Here is a 24,041-nt window from a genome sequence, read left to right on the forward strand (position 1 = left end):
AGACATGAGGGTAATAGTACAAGATGCCCTGAGATTGGCCCAGAGACATGCGCTGTAGACATGAGGGTAATAGTACAAGATGCCCTGAGATTGGCCCAGAGACATGCGCTGTAGACATGAGGGTAATAGTACAAGATGCCCTGAGATTGGCCCAGAGACATGTGCTGTAGACATGAGGGTAATAGTACAAGATGCCCTGAGATTGGCCCAGAGACATGCGCTGTAGACATGAGGGTAATAGTACAAGATGCCCTGAGATTGGCCCAGAGACATGTGCTGTAGACATGAGGGTAATAGTACAAGATGCCCTGAGATTGGCCCAGAGACATGCGCTGTAGACATGAGGGTAATAGTACAAGATGCCCTGAGATTGGCCCAGAGACATGTGCTGTAGACATGAGGGTAATAGTACAAGATGCCCTGAGATTGGCTCAGAGACATGTGCTGTAGACATGAGGGTAATAGTACAAGATGCCCTGAGATTGGCCCAGAGACATGTGCTGTAGACATGAGGGTAATAGTACAAGATGCCCTGAGATTGGCTCAGAGACATGCGCTGTAGACATGAGGGTAATAGTACAAGATGCCCTGAGATTGGCCCAGAGACATGCGCTGTAGACATGAGGGTAATAGTACAAGATGCCCTGAGATTGGCTCAGAGACATGCGCTGTAGACATGAGGGTAATAGTACAAGATGCCCTGAGATTGGCTCAGAGACATGCGCTGTAGACATGAGGGTAATAGTACAAGATGCCCTGAGATTGGCCCAGAGACATGCGCTGTAGACATGAGGGTAATAGTACAAGATGCCCTGAGATTGGCTCAGAGACATGTGCTGTAGACATGAGGGTAATAGTACAAGATGCCCTGAGATTGGCCCAGAGACATGTGCTGTAGACATGAGGGTAATAGTACAAGATGCCCTGAGATTGGCTCAGAGACATGTGCTGTAGACATGAGGGTAATAGTACAAGATGCCCTGAGATTGGCTCAGAGACATGTGCTGTAGACATGAGGGTAATAGTACAAGATGCCCTGAGATTGGCCCAGAGACATGCGCTGTAGACATGAGGGTAATAGTACAAGATGCCCTGAGATTGGCCCAGAGACATGCGCTGTAGACATGAGGGTAATAGTACAAGATGCCCTGAGATTGGCTCAGAGACATGTGCTGTAGACATGAGGGTAATAGTACAAGATGCCCTGAGATTGGCTCAGAGACATGTGCTGTAGACATGAGGGTAATAGTACAAGATGCCCTGAGATTGGCTCAGAGACATGTGCTGTAGACATGAGGGTAATAGTACAAGATGCCCTGAGATTGGCCCAGAGACATGTGCTGTAGACATGAGGGTAATAGTACAAGATGCCCTGAGATTGGCCCAGAGACATGTGCTGTAGACATGAGGGTAATAGTACAAGATGCCCTGAGATTGGCTCAGAGACATGTGCTGTAGACATGAGGGTAATAGTACAAGATGCCCTGAGATTGGCTCAGAGACATGCGCTGTAGACATGAGGTCACTGCAGTATGTGTGAGCCAAAACCAGGAGTGGAACAATCAGAGGAAAAGTATAATAGAAACACGTCACCACTTCTGTATTTATCACCCACTCCTGGTTTTATCTTACAAATACTGATGGAAAATATTGACCAAATACTGAGCATGTGAATGTGGCCTCAAGCCGATTTTGTTCATTTATTCCAGATCAAGCCTTGGCGAGGTTCAACCCTTTTAAGTCCAAAGATTTCGCTGTCAGTCTCCATAGGTTTTGAACCTTTCCAAGCCTTCAGTAACATATGGAAGTATATTCATGGTCTTTGTTAACTTCCATAACTAAACAGGAACAGATTCCAGCCGCGGGAAGGAGGAGAGCCTTTCCTTTGGGAGGGTGAAGGACCTCATTCAGCTTCCTGGAGCAGATAGAAAATAGGCGACCATTACATCTTGTTATGGTCAGGATCCTTTTCTGTTACAGGAAAAAGGTGAAATAATCCCACAGACAACGTAGAAGTAGGAATATTGGGTATTTAGAAAAAATGGATAAAAAAAAAAAAAACGCTGGACAGATTATAAAATGTCACGGACATTAATGATGGAAAGGAAGTGGATCACACACTGACCGGAAACAGATGTCAATTAGTATTTTATAACTAATCCACCATTACTATATGAGGCGCACAGATGCCCATGTAAGCACCGCCTAGGGGAACAGGCATCTAAACAGTGCTGTAAATAAAGGGCTATTCTGGAGGTTTAAGAACTGGAAAAGATATAAATTAAAAAGATGTTCTACCTCCAGCATCCCACTTTGCTGGGGACAGTTCACAACAGCGGCATTGCAGTGCAGTTAGCCCAAACTGTGCGCTCTCATGCTGCTAGTAGCCCAGCAAGCAGCAATGCACCTCAAGCTGGTTGTAAAGCATAGAGCCTGCTAGCAGTTCACGTTCCTTGCCCAGGTAACAGCCAGGCTTAAACTGCCTAGGTGGCTGGCAGTGCCGCCATCAGGGCATTACTGGTGTATGGGGCCCAGAGAGCAGAAGCATTGAAGGAGGGCTCAGACTGGGTGAGACACTGCGCAGCCTGTGCTGAGGCAAAAAGCTGAGCTACTCTATAAATGGCCTGGCAGAGTGTGGCACGCTGGGGCCCGGGGCCCCAGTCACTCACAGCCACAGCTGCTTACATAGAATAGCTGCAACAGAGGGGGCCATCAGAGACTGCTGGCCCCACCCTGTTTCTAAACTGTGGCACATTATATGTAGGAGGTGAGGGCCCAAAAGTTATGGACCTCCCATTCCCCCCTCTCACAGGACAGGTGACAACTAAGGATCCACTCTGCCCAAGGCTTGATTTGGAATAAATGAACAAAATCGGCTTGAGGCCACATTCACAAGCTCAGTATTTGGTCAGTATTTTCCATCAGTATTTGTAAGTCAAAACCAGGAGTGTGTGATAAATACAGAAGTGGTGACATGTTTCTATTATACTTTTCCTCTGATTGTGGGATCCCAGCGGTCAGACCAGCACCATCTATAATTAATCACCTGTCCTGAGGGTAACCTGTTGTCACCATCGGACCCCTCTAATACTCCTAGTCACCGTCACCAGGGGACCCCTCTAATACCCCTCGTCACCAGGGGACCCCTCTAATACTCCTCGTCACCAGGGGACCCCTCTAATACCCCTCGTTACCAGGGGACCCCTCTAATACTCCTCGTTACCATCACCAGGGGACCCCTCTAATACTCCTCGTCACCAGGGGACCCCTCTAATACCCCTCATTACCAGGGGACCCCTCTAATACTCCTCGTTACCATCACCAGGGGACCCCTCTAATACTCCTCGTCACCAGGGGACCCCTCTAATACTCCTCGTCACCGTCACCAGGGGATCCCTCTAATACTCCTAGTCACCGTCACCAGGGGACCCCTCTAATACTCCTCGTTACCATCACCAGGGGACCCCTCTAATACTCCTCGTCACCGTCACCAGGGGACCCCTCTAATACTCCTAGTCACCGTCACCAGGGGACCCCTCTAATACTCCTAGTCACCGTCACCAGGGGACCCCTCTAATACTCCTAGTCACCGTCACCAGGGGACCCCTCTAATACTCCTCGTCACCAGGGGACCCCTCTAATACTCCTCGTCACCAGGGGACCCCTCTAATACTCCTCGTCACCGGGGGACCCCTCTAATACTCCTCGTCACCGGGGGACCCCTCTAATACTCCTCGTCACCGTCACCAGGGGACCCCTCTAATACTCCTCGTCACCAGGGGACCCCTCTAATACTCCTCGTCACCGTCACCAGGGGACCCCTCTAATACTCCTCGTCACCGTCACCAGGGGACCCCTCTAATACTCCTCGTTACCAGGGGACCCCTCTAATACTCCTCGTTACCATCACCAGGGGACCCCTCATACTCCTCATCACCATCACCAGGGGCCCCTCTAATACTCCTCGTTAACATCACCAGGGGACCCCTCTAATACTCCTCGTTACCATCACCAGGGGCCCCTCTAATACTCCTCGTTAACATCACCAGGGGACCCCTCTAATACTCCTCATTACCGTCACCAGAGGACCCCTCTAATACTCCTCGTCACCGTCATCAGGGGACCCCTCTAATACTCGTCACCAGGGGACCCCTCTAATACTCCTCGTCACCGTCACCAGGGGACCCCTCTAATACTCCTCGTCACCGTCACCAGGGGACCCCTCTAATACTCCTCGTCACCGTCACCAGGGGACCCCTCTAATACTCCTCGTCACCGTCACCAGGGGACCCCTCTAATACTCGTCACCAGGGGACCCCTCTAATACTCCTCGTCACCAGGGGACCCCTCTAATACTCCTCGTCACCAGGGGACCCCTCTAATACTCCTCGTCACCAGGGGACCCCTCTAATACTCCTCGTCACCAGGGGACCCCTCTAATACTCCTCGTCACCAGGGGACCCCTCTAATACTCCTCGTCACCAGGGGACCCCTCTAATACTCCTCGTCACCAGGGGACCCCTCTAACACTCCTCGTCACCAGGGGACCCCTCTAACACTCCTCGTTACCAGGGGACCCCTCTAATACTCCTCGTTACCAGGGGACCCCTCTAATACTCCTCGTTACCAGGGGACCCCTCTAATACTCCTCGTTACCATCACCAGGGGACCCCTCTAATACTCCTCGTTACCAAGGGACCCCTCTAATACTCCTCGTTACCAGGGGACCCCTCTAATACTCCTCGTTACCAGGGGACCCCTCTAATACTCCTCGTTACCAGGGGACCCCTCTAATACTCCTCGTTACCAGGGGACCCCTCTAATACTCCTCGTTACCAGGGGACCCCTCTAATACTCCTCGTTATCAGGGGACCCCTCTAATACTCCTCGTTACCAGGGGACCCCTCTAATACTCCTCGTTACCAGGGGACCCCTCTAATACTCCTCGTTACCAGGGGACCCCTCTAATACTCCTCGTTACCAGGGGACCCCTCTAATACTCCTCGTTACCAGGGGACCCCTCTAATACTCCTCGTTACCAGGGGACCCCTCTAATACTCCTCGTTACCAGGGGACCCCTCTAATACTCCTCGTTACCAGGGGACCCCTCTAATACTCCTCGTTACCATCACCAGGGGACCCCTCTAATACTCCTCGTTACCATCACCAGGGGACCCCTCTAATACTCCTCGTTACCATCACCAGGGGACCCCTCTAATACTCCTCGTCACCATCACCAGGGGACCCCTCTAATACTCCTCGTTACCATCACCAGGGGACCCCTCTAATACTCCTCGTTACCATCACCAGGGGACCCCTCTAATACTCCTCGTTACCATCACCAGGGGACCCCTCTAATACTCCTCGTTACGCTACCCTGCTCTAGGGCATCAGTCAATAGTCTCGTCTAATGCTGTGTCCGGCGCCTGATAACGGCGATGCCGGCAGCTGTGGAGCTTGCAGACCTCTGTGCTGTCAGGGAGCTCCCTACAGAGAGGCGCCGTTTCTCCGCCGCCAGTTCCCAGCACGTAGCCGGTGACACAGAGGCACAGCGCTGTGTATGAGGAGTCGGATGAGCTAATGGCGCGGAAATGCCTTAAATGACATCACCGCTGCAGGCTGGAAACCATCACCCGGGGTTAGTGGGCGTGGCCGTCCGGAGTACCCGGATATAGTAAGAGGCCTGTAGTGATAATAACCTGTGGAGTAAAACAGGGGGCGTGGCCTTCATCCTGCCGTTACCATGGCGACCCCTCCTCCGCGGGTGATTGGCAGCCCATAGTGGGCGGAGGTGAGTCAGAGCCGGGCGTGGAGCCGCCTGCAGTGGGAGGAGGGAGTGCGCGCTCCCGGGACTCTGCACATCCCGCCCATCTCCGAGGCGCTCTCCGTACCCCATATTCTTCACGGGACCGACCGAGGGGCCCTCATGTTGGCCGTCGTGGGGATGACGAACAGGTAAGGTGCTGGGGCAGTGCTACGCCGGCGTGTGCTATGTTAGAGAGTGGCTAGCTGCTCGGGAGATCATGTGGGCGCCCCGGGGCTCATGTGACCCTGTACTGCCGGACTTTGTATGGGGTGATGACAGCAGTGCTGTGTTCCTCTGTGCTGCTGGGGCACGGCTGGCATCTGTCAGGGCCCCACATCCTCCAGCAGTAGAGCAGCCCTGCGTGAGGCACGCTGTTAGGGGGCACTTCTGCCCTGATACCAACATGTATGAGCTGATAGGTTGGGAAGTTCTGTGCCCATAGGGTGCCAGCTGCAGTGCTCTCCTCCTGGCATCACTTACATTACACTGAAGTAACAGGCTGGCACCACACCCAGGTGCCCTGGCACAGTGTGGGGACATGCCTGGCATGTGGCTGGTGTAGCTGCCCCCACAGATCAATCCCAGCAGATGTGGTCCTTGCAAGGACTGTAGTGATCAGTAACCTACAGAATGTGTGGAATGTCCTGGATTCCTGGCAATGGTTACACCATATGTCTGATGGCATTTGAGGGCGGCATGTGTTCTGCCTCTGGCTGATCTCTTCAGTGACCCCCTGCAGCCCGCTCATCTGCTCTTGGGATATGCTGGACGACCCCTTGAAGAGTTTGTGCTGAGCGTTATTGCTGATCGGCTGGCAGAACCGGAAAGAATAGAGAGGGCATTGCTGATCACAGGGGGCTGGCAAGCAGATCTAAAGCTGGCCCATTCATTTCACCATCCCAGAAAACAAGCCCATTAGCACAGATTGTACAGGAATGTTCAAGGAGGAATCTGGGATTATGGATTTAATCTGAATACATTATTATATGAATTGCCATATTAAGTGGAGGATGTCAAATTTGTATGGGGAAGTCTTTTACAGCTTTTATTATTGCATCACAAGACGCCTTTGTTCTCATTTTTTTTCCATACATTTTTGAGACATTTCAATAGGAGACAATGAAAGCTGCATTGTAAATTCGGACCGGGTTCATTCCTGGTCCTTACAGATTAGATTGGTGTCCGGCCACCAGTTTGCTGTCCCCTATAGAAAATCCCAGGGTGTTAGTCCCTGCTGCTTAGCTGCAGTGTCCGCTCTCCTGAGCTGTCTGTTTTAGTAACACTTGTGGATGATCTTATCCTATACATGTACATGGTGCCGTTCCTCTGTTATTCCTCCTAGAAGTTTATGAATAAATTGACATCTGGGTGTTGCCAGTTGAGGCATGTCACTACTCACACACTGTCCAATCAGAGCTGAGAAGGCAAACGCCCATAAGATAAGAGGAATGAGAACACCCGGTTGTCTATTTATACATTTCTATGAGGTATAACAGAGGAACAACAAAACGCCGAAAAATGTTGCTCCAGCATTGTTTATTCATTTATGGGGATACGAGAATTAACTTGTCAAGAGCGTTAACAGGAGGTTTTCTTTATAGGGTAGGTCCACTTTAAACAATCCTGATGTCACACTGATCCCCAGAACTAATCTGTTTTTTACCCCTTCTAGTTAAGATGCTACATAAAAGAGATAATCGATCCCACTGATAATCTGATGTGCGAGATTAGGGCGCCTGCACCGAGGGTGCGCGCGGCATTAGGGCGTGTCCACCAATGAATGCAAGTAACGTTGTAGCTTTGGGGTAATGTGTTTTTGGCACTTCTAGATTTTCTACTTAAAATCATTTAAAGGAGTTGTCCACTACTTTCACATTGATGCCCTATCCGCAATGTATGATCTGCCGGGGTCCCGCACGCGGCACCCTCGCCAATCAGCTGCTATCGGTGCCAACGGCCGGAAGTCCTTACCTGCTGTGCTTGGCTTTTAAGTTGTAGTGACTGGCGCTTTTTACTGCCCATCCACCTCCTATTAAATTGAATGGGAGGCGGATGTGCAGTACCCCGGATGTGTCGGACTGCCAAGGGCCGTTTGGATATTTATACCATCCTTAGGGGGCCGTACAAATTGTGCACTAATCCACCCACAAAGTATGTCCTGACGCTCGCACTGGTGACAAGACATAATCTTTCATTGCACACGCCTCAGGGTTCAGTGGTGAAAACTTCATGTGCATGGCCACAGAGCAAGAAGAAATGAATGGGCTGGCGGCTGTCAAAATACTGGGTCCCATGTACTGCGGTCCCCGAAAATCTGCCCAGGGGCTGATTAAAGGTCATTGAGGACCTGAAGTTCCCCACCCCTGCTGTAGCTGATTTATCAGTGTATTTACATCCTGTGCCGCTGGCCAGGGATTCAGAGTTCTTCATTTTGCATGTTTTCACCCCTGTTATATTGAAAGGTAGAAAATTTACAGATTTTGAGTAAGCAAAATGTGAGTAATTAAGACATAACTTTATTAGGTAAATCATTAAAATAATAGTATAATATCTAAAAAACACACTTAAAATATTACCGATAAAACAAAAGGCAATAAAGCTAGTCCTACTATGCTATTGGAACACACAGTATTCCAGCAAGGTAACAAAGTCGTGGAAAAGACAGTGGTCAATTCCACTCTTATCACACCGCAGCCGGCACCGAGACGAACCCAACATCGGTCAGGCCCCCAATAAACACTCAAGGCAACTGTGTTGATATCTGACAATAAATAAGAACTCTCTCGCCCAATTCGATGCATCCAAGGGAAAGTTCACCATAGAGCGAATCAGTCCTGTCCACACCAGTCCGGATTCACAGCGCGATTCTAAGAAAACCCTAACAGGCCCTTGGTCATGATGAGCTTGCCCTGGTTTCCCATAACTGCTGCCCTGACAAGGCCAGCGCACATCTGGCCCTATAATGTCCCCGTGCACCTCCCAACGTGTTTCTTCCAGATGGATTCTTCAGGGGAGAAATTGGCACAGTCTATACAAAACTGATATCATGGCACAGTGTTCTGATGGTGAACCTGGCTATAAACTGGTATATCGGGAGGCGCATATTATAATATTTGATTAGTGAGTGGGGAGAGCTCGTCATTTTAGGATCAGTACCTTGGTATCCCTGTCTTGCTTATTCAGTATACAATTTACGGCAGTAATTCACATCTACAGAACCCGTCAATTTCTACTACTGGTAAAATCTTATTCACAATGTTGGTACTGTAATAGGCAGTGGATTTTCCACCCAGTGCACAGACCCTAAGGATTTTGTGTGCATAACGCACAGCATATTGACCAATGTTGGCCTAGGTACATGTGCACATGAGCGATCATCCACATGGTCCGGCTACATTGCAGACAAGCTCATTTAATGTTGATGGCCTTTACTTAGGATAGGTCATCAATGTCTGATCAGTGGGAGTGCGACACCCTGCACCCCTGCCGATCAGCTGTTCCCGATGCAGGACTGAGCTGCACAGCTCCATCAACGGTATAGTGGTCACAGTTGGTTACTGCACATCTGCTCCATATTCAAATCAATCGAGGGTGTATGTGCAGTACTCGGCCCGCAGCCACTATTCCATCGATGGAGCTGTGTAGCTCCGTAACTGAGCAGTTCTGGCCACTCAATGGCAGGGGTACCAGGTGTCCCACTCCCTCCAATCAGACACTGACATCCTATGGATAGGTCATCAATGTTAAAGTCCTGGACAACCCCTTTAAAAGAAGCCTGTCATTGTAAATGCAGTGAGATCTGCGGGCAGGGTGTTCTAGAACAGGAGGAGCTGAGCAGATTGATGTATAGTTTTGTGGGAAAAGACTCTGTATTTTCTGCGTTTAATTCATTTAAATCTTGATCTATGTTTAAGAGCCAGTTAGACTCGAAACACAAAAGTACTTTCTATGCCCATGCTATTATTTTAATGGGGTCTCAATAAAGAATTTTTGCAGTTAATTTGCTGTGCTTTTCAGTCAAGTGGGCTTTACTGATCAGTAACTGACAGCCTTACTTGTATAAGTGTGCACACAGAGATAACTGTCAGTCACTGATGGGACTGCCCACTGGACTCCTAAGCCAAGGCTGAGCTTTCAATGAATGAAACCCAGGTTATACTGAATCTTTTCCCACAAAGCCATACAGTGCTGTATGTTAAAGTGCTCAGCGCCTCATGCTGTATAGCTTTATAAGGGTATGTTCATATGCAACTTTTCTTTTGTTTGTTTTTCACCTGCATGACCAACTTAGGGTGTGGGGTTTTTTTTTTTATTGTTGTTGTTTTTTTTTTTTTTTTTTTTTAAACCCATCTTGATCCAAATGTTGGAAAACTGAAGTAAAAAAAAAAAAAGCTGAAAGTAGTAACATGCAGCGTTAATAAATAAATAAACATGCACCATAAGTCAAAACACACACCCCACACACACATACAACTCATTCATTTTGCTATTACTGCTTAGTTTTTCCGCACATCAAAACCACTACATGTGTACAAGCCCTAATATATTGCATTAGGCTGGATTGCAATGTGACATTTAAAGGGAATCTGTCACCTCATTTGACCTATCTAAACTATTAATATGGGCATACAGGTTATAGGCTGCTGAAAAAAGTGCTACCTGTATGCCTCATATCAGATGCCTTATTGTGGATAAATCGCCTTTTATCACTTTATATAAATGCCCTCTTTTTCAGCAATCTATAACCTGTATGCTTATACTAATAGTTTAGATAGGTCAAATGTGGTGACAGATTCCCTTTAAGGCTCGGGCGCTCAGCGTCTTTGGCCTCTGCAGTCAACAAAAAATTAGCAACATTCGAAACAGTTGTATGTATGGCAGAATTCTGGCGAAAATGGTTTGATGCATTGTGGCCATAGTTTCTGTCCATGTTGGGGATGGGGTGGTTGTTAGTAATTTATTGTGGCCATATGTTACTTTAAAATCTAGAGTGCACATAGTTTTGTTTTGTTTTCTTCAAAAAACGGTGCTTGAGAGTTCTTTATCTTGTGCTTTCCCGTGTAGTATTTGAAAACCGGCCGTGAAATAACGCCATTAGAAATGCTTATTTAAAAAGCGCTGTTAGAAATGCGTGACATTTCTTACAAGTAGCTATGAAGGATGTGAAGACGACATCTGTATTGTCCTGATGGGAGCGGCAGGGTCTTGTAGGATCAGCCCCTCCTGATATCCTTCATAGTACCTTATAGATGCAGCCGCTTTCCTTTCAGTGTGGGATAACATTTTAGAGCAAGCTTTTTCTTGTCAAGCAGTGCCCAAGATAAAGTGCTGGCACAATGAAGCAGAGCGACAGCTCATTAGCTGTAATAGATGACTCCTTACAGCAGATGTTCTCAGGGAGTGTTTCATTGACTCCGGTCCAATGTTAAAATGGCTTGGCGTGGGTTCCTCCAGCGTGAGCCTTTCCAGGAGCAAAATACTTACTGTAGATGGAAATGGCTTTCTAGCACAGTATCTGCATATGCTGTGTTTTTTTTTATTTATTTTGCGCGAATGGCAATATTTTTTTTCATTATAATTTTGCAGCATTTTCAGCAGACTTAAAAGTTATATTTTAATATATAATTTCAAAACCATAGTATAGTGGGAAACACACACTAAAAACACATATAATAGATAAAGCCCTTATCCCTGTATAGGAGGAGTGACAACAATGGTTATCTGATTTCAAGGCAAAGAATATCAGTTTCTCAGATTACCTCACCTAGCCAACATCAAGCTCCTGTTTAGAGAAAATATTATATATACATGAGGTGAGGAAAGAAAAAAGGAACAATCTCACCGGTCCCGTGAACTGGGTCGTCCCATCCGTAGCTCCTCAGGTTGCCTGGATGGTGCTCAATAGCTGACCCTGTCAGACCCTCTTTCACTGGCTGACCCTAGGACCCCAATACTCCTGCCCTTACAAGGGCAGCCCACAGCTGACCCTCAGTTGTTAGTCAGCCCTAAGATGACCCTAAGTAGTGCCTCGCGATGTGTTTCCTCAACATCGGGTGATTCATCAGGGGATTGGCACAAGCAAACTCAATGATGTAGGGTATAGCACCCCTCCATCAGGGTATCACAAAGGCAATGACATTACACAGCTGGGTCATATTCCTTATATATATCCATCTGAGGCCAATCCTTCAGGATTGGTTAAACACATGCCATGTGTGTGATTATAAGCCCCTGCCCCCATATCAGACAGAGCACCAAATCAAAGTGAACATAGGCCAATCAAAGCATCTAATAAACGCCCCCTAAATTCAAAAGTAAATAAACTATCCTGCCCAATCCGTGTGTCCTGGAGCCGGTAAGTGTTCAATGCTCCACTTGATTGCCAAAGTTACAGCGGTAAGGTATTATTTCCTGGATCTTGGACCGCACATGCGCTCCACGCATGTCGTTTCCGGCGGACGCGCCCCCATCTGACGTCTCTTCCGTAGCTGTGGACACAGACGTCACATCCGGTATGCGTCACCTAATTCAATACTGAAAGCGGCGATCGTCGTTTCCGGTACTGTGGAGCGCAGCGCTGCGTTCCAGACATATAATTGAATGCAGAATCAGCATTATACAGTACTGGTATCTGGGACGCAGAAAGCCACACTCCACGCATAGCAGTATAGGTACCATTATTTAATAAATGTACACAAAGCCTAATAAGTACATCTTAGCACCCCATGATTTAAGAGCAGCTGATCCAGTGGGACCTTAACAATGCTCTACTTCTTTGAAAAGATTAATAGCATCATCAACACTGCAAGTCTCCACGTATAGCTGTAATACACCCTATGATATTGGATCCCAAACCCAATCATAACACTGATATTCAAGCTCATGATGTATATAGTGTCCATTGTGCATGATATAGCAATAAAGCAGACCGTGTGTAGTATTGTCATAGGATAAGGAAGGGGGTGATGGGTGAGATAAGAAGGACCATAATCCCTTTATTAGGGGGGAGGGTTTTTTTTATGTTCACTATATACACAATATAGCGTATCATTAGAGGAGTGGTATTTAGGCAAGTATTTGGAAGACAAGGAGAGGGCCTAGAGCCCATAACTTTTTACAGAAAAATAAGACCTCATATAAAGACAGGTGGTCATAGTTTTACACAAAGCATCCAAATGTCAACTGTTCATTGAGGCCATGAGGGGATACTGTTTTAAGCCGAAATATCCATTTTGCCTCCTTTTGTAAGATTAGACAATCCCAATCGCCGCCCCTCTGAGGTCTAGGGACCTTTTCAATGCCCATGAACTTGATCACGTTTTTGTCTCCCCCTTGGACTTCATTAACATGTCTTGCAATTGGGGTTTCTCTTTTATGCTCTGTCACTCAGGTGCACACGTATCCTCCGTCTGAGCTCCCGTTTGGTCTTGCCGATGTATTCAAGACCACATTGGCAGGTGCCCTTATAGATAACCCCCTGCGTACGACAGTTGATGAAGTCCAACACCATATTTTTTTTCATAAGAATTTGGGAAAGTTATGAAATGTCCTATAAATGTCTGTCCTATTCCTGATCTAAGGGTCTAGACTTTTAGCGGAGATGAATTTGTGCTACAGTAAATTTATCACTTAAACATGAGTCATGTATGAGGGAGTCGGAGTTGGTGTCATGGAAATTGAGGAGTCGGAGGTTTGGCTTACCCACTCCACAGCCCTGTCACTCACTATGATACCCCGTTCATGACCCCCGTAGAGTATTATGACCCCACACAGTATGATTGCCCCACAAACCTTACACAAAGTATGATGCCCCACAGCAACCCATACAGTAAGATTGTCACTACAGCTTCCCATACAGTATGGTATCCACCACAGCCCCAATGTATAGTATGAGAGGTACCACAGAACCCCACACAGTATGTCCACCACAGGCCCCTATATAAAGTGTGATGTCCTCCAAAGTCCCCCGTACAGTATGAGGATCCCACAACCCCCATACAGTATGATGTCGTCCCCCATAACCATCCCATGCAGTATTATGGTCACCACAGCCCCCAACATTGTATAATGTTCCCCATATAGTATATAGGGGGCTGTTGGAGGGACCATCATACTATATGGGGGATGTGAGGTGGACAATCATCGTATATGGGGGGCTGTTGGGGGTACCATCATAATATAAAGGGGCTATGACGTGTACCATCGTAATATATAAGGAGCTATGGGTATACCATCATACTATATGGGGAGGGTGTTGGTGGGATCATCATAACATGGGTCTCTGAACAGTATATTGTATAGTATGGTGGTCCACACCATCGTCCGCAGCGTCTGTATTGTCTTCTATCCATTCTCACTGTAGATGCTGGCGGCGCGATGCAGTGATGTCATTGCTACGCCGACGTCCCCTCCTTGTTGCTGGCCTCCGGCAGGTTGCAGACAGAAGGGACACCCGCAGCTTGCTGGGGTAAGTGACGGAGCCAGCGACTTTATGCTCCATCACAACTGTACAACAGTATGAACATCTTGTGGATGCAGATTCTGATAACAATGTAGCAGACGGTGGCCACAAACCAGACAGGCCCTTCTGGCACTTGCCAGATGGCCAGTCCGGCCCTGGCTTGAAGTATACAGAGCAGCCCCGGCACTGACTGACAACCGGTCCCAATGTAGAGCGAGTGTCAGTCAGGGCCGGGAGCGCGATTACAGCCGCCGCTCTGTATTCTCTGAGCAGTGACTAAACCAGCACTGACACCGCCCCAGTGACTGAAACCGAATGTTGCCGTGGAGAATAAAGTTAATTTTTCTCCCCGAACAGTTTGGCTAAGTGCAGGTGCCGGGTAGGTTGGTAACGCTATTAATCTGCAGATTAACCCCATACCTGCAGGTTAATAATGTTTTTTCTGGTTACCTTTTAAGGCTCATTCAGACGTCCGTGCAAACAGATCTGAGCTAGGACCAAAATGTCGGACTGACCACAGCTCTCCTGACCCAAGCATGTCAGACTCCTAGAAATATAAGAAGCGGTCATGCTCAGGTAAGGAGACCCATGGCCACTCTGTGTTGTGCATGAACGTCTGCATGAGCTCTTATGCTTCACTCAGTGTATTTGTAGTGGTTTTTAATATAAATTTAGGTTAAATTCCCAAGATAAGTTTTGGTGAGTTTTTGACTCGCTTGACAGTTTCTCTGTACAAAAACGTAGCGTCTTACAGTTCCAGCAAAGTGGATAGCATGTATAGAAATCTCATGGCCAGCCTCTGTGCTTTTTTTTTTTTTTTATTGCTTTTTTTTTTTGTCCTTATGCAGCTTTAACTGACCTGCTGTGCATGTTTGAAAAAGATGCATTAAATGCGGAAACACACTAAAAACGCATGTAATCTGCAGGTGAATGTTTCTATAAAGTTTTGTCAAAGCCAAATACCAGGATGGATCAAAAGCAAAGCAACTTTATTTAAAACCTGACTTACCAAAAAGAGACACAAACTGCAGCATCAAAAATGCAATTAAAACTCTTGTAAAAAAAAAAAAAAAAAAAAAAAAAAAAATCACTGAATTAAATCAGAGGAATTGTTAAAGGGAAAGCCCTTTCACTTCTTTTTTATGCCTTATTAGGGCTTGTTCACACTTTGCATTTTCAAACATTTTTTTTCTGCTCATTTTTGCCACAGAAAGTGTTTGAGTACCAACAAAGTGAACGCTGCTTATTTTTTCCTTGCATTTTTGAAGCCGTCTTACGTATTTTGAGCAGCGTTTTTCCTCTCAAGAGACACATTTCTGCACCAAAAATATGAGTAAAATATGTAATTTGTGGATATACTGTTAAGCCTTTCTGCAGCATTTTTTTCTGCAACCAAAACTTGCTCTCTTGGCAGTAAAAACGTTGCATTTCTGCTTTTTTTTTTTTTTTTTTTGGTGAGGATTACATATGAGATTTGTTACGGTACACGTATAATAATCTTTGCTTTATTCACCAAAAACGCAGCAGAACCTGTTTGAAGCGTTGTTTTTGCAGTTTCTCTTTGCTTTTCTATGGGTGAAAAGTATGCAGCAGAAAGCACTGAAATACTGCAGATTTCAAGAACGCTGGGGTCCTGGGTACAAATCCCACCAAGGACAACATCTGCAAGGAGTTTGTATGTTCTCCCCGTGTTTGCGTGGGTTTCCTCCGGTTTCCTCCCACACTCCAAAGACATACTGATAGGGAATCTAGATTGTGAGCCCCGATGGGGACAATTACGATAATGTCTGTAAAGCGCTTTGGAATTAATGGCTCTATAAAAGTGAGTAAAATAAATGAAATTTCTGACATCTCTGAGCTTTTGCTGATTCTCTAAAAAGCATGCTTCTCTTCTGCAGGAAAAAAACGGAGCAAAAAAAAAAACGCTGTAAAAAGGCTGCTTGTGATAGCTTTAGGTTAAGTGCACACATAGCATTTTTGATGCGTTTTCGTGGCGTTTTTTCCGCTCGAAAACGCCATGTAATTGGTCTGGCAGCTATTGCAATGGTAATCCTGACGTGCTGTGGACATGGTGCAGAAATTTCCGCTCAGGATTACCATTGCGTTTTAAAATGCAGCATGTCCTTTCTATGCAGCGTTTCCGCAGCATTTCCCACCCATTGACTTTAATTGAACCACAGCAAATCCGCAGGTATAATATTTATACCTACGGATTTGCTGCGGTTCAATTAAAGTCAATGGGCTGCATAAATGCTGCGAGTGGTACCCAGGTCGGCTGGGGAGGACTACTTCTCCCCTCATCCGACCGCCGCTCCCGCTGATAACAGCGAGAGCGGCAAGGCTGAGGGGAGTAGTAGTCTCCTCAGCCGAGCCGGGACTGCGCACTGTGTTAAAAATAAAAAAAAGGACTATCCTCACCTGTCCGGCGCCCCTTGGTGTCCTCCTGGTCATCACGATGTCTTCAGCCTGGTGGCCGGCAGTACAGTGCCGGGAGCGCGCTCGCTCCCTCCCAGCAGTGTATATCGCTGCTCTGCCAGCTGAAGATCAGCTGAGAGCTCATGTGACCTCGCCTTACGGCACCGGTGCTGCGTGGGAACATTCTCAAGAATGTTCCCACCGGTACTGATGCTGAGGTCACCAAGGCTGATCAGCTAATGAACCCCAGTGACCTCACTCTTGCAGCAGCAATGTATACTGACAGGAGGGATTTTACACCCCTGTCTTCTACAGCAGTGACATCTGTGATTGCCGATGTCACTGCTGTTGAAGTGACCTGCATCACCGAAGGACAAACCAATGGAATACGTCGTGATGGTGGACAGGTGATGGATATGATTGGTTTTTTTTGTTGTTTTTTTTTTCAGGAGACGAAGGCTTTGGGGACTGAGCGTATAAAACAAAAATTATTAAAACCATGTGTATTTTTATTTAATCAAAATACTTTATTCTGGCTATGTTCTTTATTGAAAAAGCGTTGTAAACTTTACTACGCGGTTAGTAATGGGGGAGTCTCATAGACGCCCCCATTACTAACCTGAGCTTCACGTCAGCCACCAATACAAGGCTGATGTGAACCCCAACCCCATTACCCCACTCGCCACCTCTACAGGGCAGTGGGAAGAGCAGAGGCTAAGCACCAGATTTGGCGCATCTTATGGATGCGCCATTTCTGGGACTGCTGAGGGGTGAAATTATTAGCCGCGGAGGGGGCTACTATCCTTGGCCCCTTCCCTGGCTATTAATATCAGCCCGCAGCTGTCTGTTTAGCCTTTTCTGGTTCGATTTTATAGGGGGACCCTACGTCCATTTTTTTTCTGGGCTCCCCCTGTAATCTAGCCAGTAAAGGCTAAACAAATAGCTGTGGGCTGATATTAATAGCCAGGGAACATTGTTGGCTAATGGCCTTTTCCCTGGATACTAATATCAGCTCCTAGCGGTCCGCTTTCCCTCTGCTGGTTATAAAAATGACGCGGGAGCCCACGCCATTTTTTTTTTATTATTTTAGGCTCTGTGTCCGCGATCCGGACGTAGCAGCGCTTTGGACGCATGTTTTTGCAATTGAACGCAGGTAAATCTGCATTCATTACTTTCTAGTGGCCAAATTTCTGTTGCGGAGACTAGCGACTCTGTAAGAGAATTTGGCATACTGCGGTTCTGAAGGATGCGCCACATGTCAGTGTCCACGGGTGATTCGCAGCCTCTGATGCACGCATAGTGGACATGGGATTTCTAGAAATCCCAACCACTATGCTGTAACATCTGGATGCTGTGGGTTTGATGCTGTATATACACGCTGCGTCAAACCTGCTGCGGCTCCTGATCATGGCCACGTACCCAAACTCACCCCTAGTATGTCAATTTCTGTAGCGGACACGCTAGTCTCCACTGCAGATTTTGACCGATTTTAAGTGTTGGTACATGTGAATCCACCACATCTAATTCTGCACTTTTGTTGTTATTATAACACCGCGTTTTGGACGCAGCAAAAATACACTGCGTCCAAAGCGCTACTTGTTGCTGATAGGGGGGACGGAGCGGCTAACGAAACAGCTGTGAGCTATTAATAATAGCTAGGGACCATGTTTGCCTAATGGCACCTTCCAACGCTAAAAATAGCAGCTCACAGCTGCCCCAGAAATTACATGAATGTGAATGCTAATGAAGATTGGGTGAATGGGATTAGCTGACACCTAGCTCTTTTGTTTGGTGATGACAAGGTGTCAATCAGACCCTTTCATTACCAAACAATTAAAGTAAAGAGTTAAATAAGCACACAGACACAGAGTAAACACTTTATTTGAAACACCACAGACATTCTTAAATTAACCAATATACTCAACCTAGTTCTGACTGTAATCCCAAGGGTTAAAGCAATGCCCCACGTTCCTTTTCAAATAACTTTATTTAGCTCCAAAAAGCATTCATTGATGTACAAAAAAACGCGTCAAAGATTGCGGCAAAACGTGAGTTTTTTCCAAAGCGTTTTTCCTGCCAAGGAGATGCAGAAACGCTGCAGAAATTTCTGCTTCAAATCCTGAACGTGCGCACATAGCCTTACTGTTCTGTACAAAACACGAACCCAATATAGAAAAGTGCAAGATCTAACTGTCTCAAGTGCTGATGGTAACTGTGAAGATTCTCATCTGCCAGGTCTGACTTGCTTGTTTTTCTGCTTGCATTGCATGTCTTTGGAGAACTCCCCCCTCCTCAGAGTATGGAGAGAATTCCGGTAATTAGCGGAGAGCAATTTCTGAGTAGTACTGTGCCGCTGTTTTATGCTCTTTTTTTTTTTTTTTTTTTTTTTTTTTTTTTTTTTTTCCAAGGGCGTCCAGAGGTTTTAGGAACAAAAATATATATATTTGTTCCTAAAATACATACATGCATACATACGTATTTTAGAAGTTCAATAAAAAGATGAAAGAAATGACTTAACCTGAATTATTAATCAGCAAATTGGAGCTTGGACTGAGGTGCAGTTAATGTGCTGATGGTGGTGAACTTTTGTCCAATTGCAAAGTATTTGTAAGGCCTCGTTCACACTTTTGGTATTTGGTCAGTATTTTACATCAGTATTTGTAAGATAAAACCAGGAGTGGTTCCATCAGAGGAAAAGTATAATAGAAACACGTCACCACTTCTGTATTTATCACCCACTCCTGGATTTGGCTTACAAACACTGATGTAAAATACTGACCAAATACTGAGCGTGTGAACGTGGCCTAAGGCTGCATTCACATGCTGCGTTAGTCCTCCTTCAGACCTCCTTGAGTTTTATCATATGTAAAAACACGGACCGTTGTTCACCAGTGTTTGGTCACCGTGTCAGGTTTTCCCATCAGTGCTTCATGCGTGATTTTCATGTATGGGAAGATGAATGACACAGCTTCTCCTACCCATTGCAGTTGTAATCACATGGACTATACAGATGCCATCATTGTGCTGTCCATGATTTTCACGGGCTCCTAGACTTGTATGGATGAATTTGATCAAAAACAGAAATGTCACAGATTTTTTGCAGACCACTTAGACATGTAAACAGCCCCATAGACTATAATGGGAACACATGTGACCCAAGGGAATCTGAGACCTTATTCAGCTTTTTTATGGCATTAGAATGGCTGTAGCCAAACATTAAGCCTGTGTGCACACAATGAGTTTAGACGTTGCGTACTTTCACTGCATAAACTGACCTGCGGTGTGTGTTTCACATCTGCAACATGACAATTTCTCTTGTGGGTACTCAGAAATTTATGAGCCGATTTTCCTCATAGACTTGTATTAGATGTGAAAAATCTGCAGTTAAAAAACGCATGTGCATTTTATTGCGTTTCCACACCAGAAAGCATCAGAAACGCATGTAGTCCACACAAGTTTTGTCACAGCCAAATACCAGGAAGTATCAAAAACAAAGCAGCTTTATTTAAAATATGACATATTAAGGCTGTGTGCCCACTATGCGTTTTTTTAAGCGTTTCCGCAGTGGCAAAAACGCTGCATAAACACTTAAAAAACGCTTGGTAGAAGGCCTGCCATGTTCCCCAATGATAATCCGCATGTGCTGTGCACATGCTGCAGAAATTTCCGCTTGCGGAAGTGCTGCGTTTTCACCGCCACTGACTTGCATTGGAACGCATGGATTCCGCATCACTGTATATGTAGATGCACATTCCATGCATTTCAATGTGCGGATGGTACCCGGGTGTGGAGGACAGAAGACTCTCCTCTGGACCCGGGTACCATAGGACCTGTAAAAAAAAAGAATAAAATAAAAAATAAATATCATGTTTACCTTCTGACTACCCCCGCAGGGCTTGTCCTTCCTTGCCGGCAGCTCGCGGTGGACTGAAGGACCTGTGCTGACGTCATTTAGTCATGTGACGGCAGGTCCTTAAGTGTAGTGTACCGCGATCTGCCGGCAAGCCAGGACGGAGCGAATAAAGACTGCGGGGGCCATCGGGAAGGTAAGTATAGATTTATTTTTTTATTTTTTACCATTCTTTTACAGTCACACTATATAAATCCATGCCGGTTGCATGGATTTATATAGTGTGACCAAGTTGACAAGCACTTTCCAAGTGATGCTAAAATCTCTTGGAAAGCGCTTGACAACCCGCATGCGGAAATGCATATGAAGAACGCTTCACATCCGCATGTCCCTGGCAGGAAAACGCATGTACAATCCGCATGCGTTTTTTTCTGCCAGGGAGATGCAGAAACGCTCAGGAAAAAATCTGGAGCATTTCTGCATCGTGGGCACATAGCCTAAAAAGAGGCGAAAAACTGCAAGTAACCTAATTTACTTAGTAGGCGCAGGAATTCTGCAACATGCAACACTCCCTCATTATGGGAATTCAGCCTAAAGTCTACATAAACACAGTTGGGGCCTGTGCACATTTTACAGATTCGTTGCTTTTTTTTTCTGCTCAAATTGTCAGAAAACCTGAAGGGTTTCCTGATGCCAGCATAGCGAGTGAGAATCCTGAAGTCTCATGCACACGTTGCTGATCTGTGTCTTGCAGATTTGGTGCCAAAATAATCTGCAGCATGTCAATTCTCTGTGTGTTTTTTGCCAACGGTTTTCACCATTGACTTCACTCAAATCAGTCAAAAATGCAGAGCATAAACGTACGTTTTTGTAGCTGCGTTTTTCCTGCTAAGAGATGCAGAAATTTCTGCATCCATTTACTCAACGTGTGCACATAGCCTTAGCGTTTTTACAGCAGATTTCACCCACACTAAGGGTATGTGCACACGTCAAGTATTCGGTGCAGAAATTTCTGCACCATTTCTGCATTTCATGGCAGGAAAAACGCAGCGGCAAAAACACATGTTTTTGCTGTGTACTTTACTTGTGGTTTTGGTGCAGCTTTTTCCCCACTCATTAGTATGGGTGAAATCTGCAGCAAAATGCTGAAAGAATTGACATCCTGCAGATTTATATCTGCACCAAATCTGCAAGTCACAAATGAGACTTCAGGAATCTCATTCACTTTGCTGGAATCATGAAACCCTTCAGGTTTGTGACAAATCTGCACTGAAAAAGACCGCAGCAAAAATGCAACGTGTGCACACAGCCTAATGAGGGGGGGGATCTGCACCAAAAAAGCGCTTATTTTACGCTGTATTTTTCCTGCCAGGAGATGGACAGTGCTGTTTCTTATAAAATGCCGCTAAATATGTGTGCATAGGAAAATACTCTAAAAAAACTTCTGAAAAAGAAAAAAGGTAGAGCTTTCAATATCTATATGAGTAAATGGTGAAGGTGGTGGGAAGGCGGCACCCCGCGGTCAGCTACGCTGATCCATGTCACATAGTATTTGGTGCAGACAGTAGGACCATAAAACGTGATGCTGAGAGGTCTGTTCTGGATTATTTCTGTGGTAGTGCCACATATCCACATTCTTCTGCTGACTGCATAATAAAGCTGCCAACAAAAGCTTGGGTTAAGCTAAAATACTTGGCAGTGAGTCATCCAGCCAGACACATTGTACATCCAGACATCAGCACTGATGGGTTTAGAAAAGGGCACAAATGGCAGAATTACTGTTTTACATTCTGGTCTTGATGACTCCGCTGTCAACGTGGCAATCGAATTGTGTAAGTATAAGTAGTAGGGGCTGCTTCACATGGTTAAATCCTCCTCCGTACATGGGGCAGGGTTTTCCAGAAAAGCAGCACCACTAATGTGTTTATAATGTAGGAGAGGGCACGGCACTTTTATTTTGTTGGAGCGCAAGTAGGGTCCCAACCCTTATGAAACAGGTAATGAAGAACTTGGCACTCGTAGTCAAGAAAATGTCAATCCGAATTACTGGTATATTCTTACAGGCAATGCATAATGTTTCGCTCACATTAACCTTCATCACGTGTGCTATCTATATGCGCCATTCACGCAGCAGGTTGCCGCTTTACATAGCGCTTACTCACTACCAGGATTTCCATTCTTTCTATGAACTAATGCACACCTGATAAAGGTCAATGTGTGCGAAACATTATGCATCGCTTGTGGGAATATACTTAGTTACTAGTGTTGAGCGAGTATGTTCTGTCCGAGTATGCTCGGGCCGAGCTCCGAGTATTTACAGATGCTCGGTGATATGGTTGAATCGCTCTCGTGTGCATGATTTGCAACTGTTTGACAGCTTTATTACATGTGAGGAATGTGTAAGAAATAGACATTCCTCACATGTAATAAAACTGTCAAACAGTCGCAAATCATGGGGAGCGATTCAAACATATCACCGAGCAGCTATAAATACTCAGAGCTCGGCCTGAGCATACTCGCCAAAAGGGTTAATAGAACATACTCGCTCAACACTATTAGTTACCAATAAATCGTATTGACACTCTTTTTTTTTTTTTTACTACGAGTGCCAAGTTCTTCATTACCAATGTAATTTTTAATGTCCACACAGGTTCTCAAACCAAACTTCGGGATTACAGTCAAAATTGTGCTGCCAATTAACAAGCTATTGTACAACCCTGCTTCTGGGTACAAGCAGACAGCCAATCGTGTATTCCTACATTCACAACATTATGTGGACGGGTTGTCTGAGACAGACGTATTGATGGCCTATCTGTAGGCTAAGTCATCAATATCCGATCAGTAGGACGCCCACCCCAATCAGCTGGGATCTGCTCTGGCATTGCTGGTTATAAATGACATGGGTAAGAGCATAGGAGCTATGCAAATTGTTTAGTGGCCACTGCTGGGTACTGCACCTTTTATCTTCTCACTTGAATGGGACTGCCTTATGTACAGGGCTGCTGTTTTCTGCCCCATGTATTGCTTATATCCGGCACACCCCGAGCAGATAACAGCTGCTCAGCAGGGGTGCCTGGTGTTAGACCCCAAACAATCTGATATTTATGACATCTTCTACAAATAGGTTATCAATATGTAAAGAGGCTGCCCTAAAGTAGGTATCAGTGGTTTGTTACTCAGACCTATTGAGTTTAATAGAGCTGAGCTGCGATACCATCTACAGCCTATAGACAGGTGTAGCGCTGTTTTAGGAAGAGACCCCTGTAAATTCCTTAGTGTGTTAAGGATTACAACTTCACACACTGGGAACATGCTTTAAATGAGTGGAGTTGCCAGCCACCCATAAATTCACATACAGTTAGCAAAAAGCTGTTTTTTTTTGTTCTTTTTCAACTTTTTCATCCCATCCATGTGTCCAGCAGAAAAACTTACTGTCCGTGGCTGACAGAGCCAGTACTTGGGAGAAGCTAAACACAGCAGCTTTTACTATTTAATCAGAGCAGACGTCT

At 45.9% G+C, this 24,041-nt stretch overlaps 1 protein-coding gene and 1 long non-coding RNA gene across 4 annotated transcripts in view; one reads left to right on the forward strand and one right to left on the reverse strand.

The window, feature by feature from the left end:
- The window catches only part of LOC141211432 (uncharacterized), an 88,979-nt gene that overhangs the window by 42,930 nt on the left and 22,008 nt on the right, over positions 1 to 24,041 (reverse strand). The gene's annotated exons all lie outside the window — the stretch shown is intronic.
- The window catches only part of LIMS1 (LIM zinc finger domain containing 1), a 77,679-nt gene continuing 59,406 nt past the window's right edge, over positions 5,769 to 24,041 (forward strand). Inside the window, exons 1-2 of one of the 3 annotated variants that reach the window (XM_073664818.1) lie at positions 5,823 to 5,955; positions 14,726 to 14,843. In XM_073664818.1, the coding sequence (XP_073520919.1) occupies positions 14,836 to 14,843 (8 nt within the window). In that variant the 5' untranslated portion in view covers positions 5,823 to 5,955; positions 14,726 to 14,835. Of the gene's footprint in view, positions 5,956 to 14,725; positions 14,844 to 24,041 lie in introns of all 3 variants that reach the window. The other 2 variants (XM_073664820.1, XM_073664817.1) reach the window with 2 other exon arrangements.

The sequence above is a fragment of the Phyllobates terribilis genome, unplaced genomic scaffold (genome assembly GCF_046119375.1).
Source record: "Phyllobates terribilis strain yellow unplaced genomic scaffold, ASM4611937v1 Scaffold_2__4_contigs__length_985480577, whole genome shotgun sequence".
In the NCBI taxonomy this organism is placed as follows: Eukaryota; Metazoa; Chordata; class Amphibia; order Anura; family Dendrobatidae; genus Phyllobates; species Phyllobates terribilis.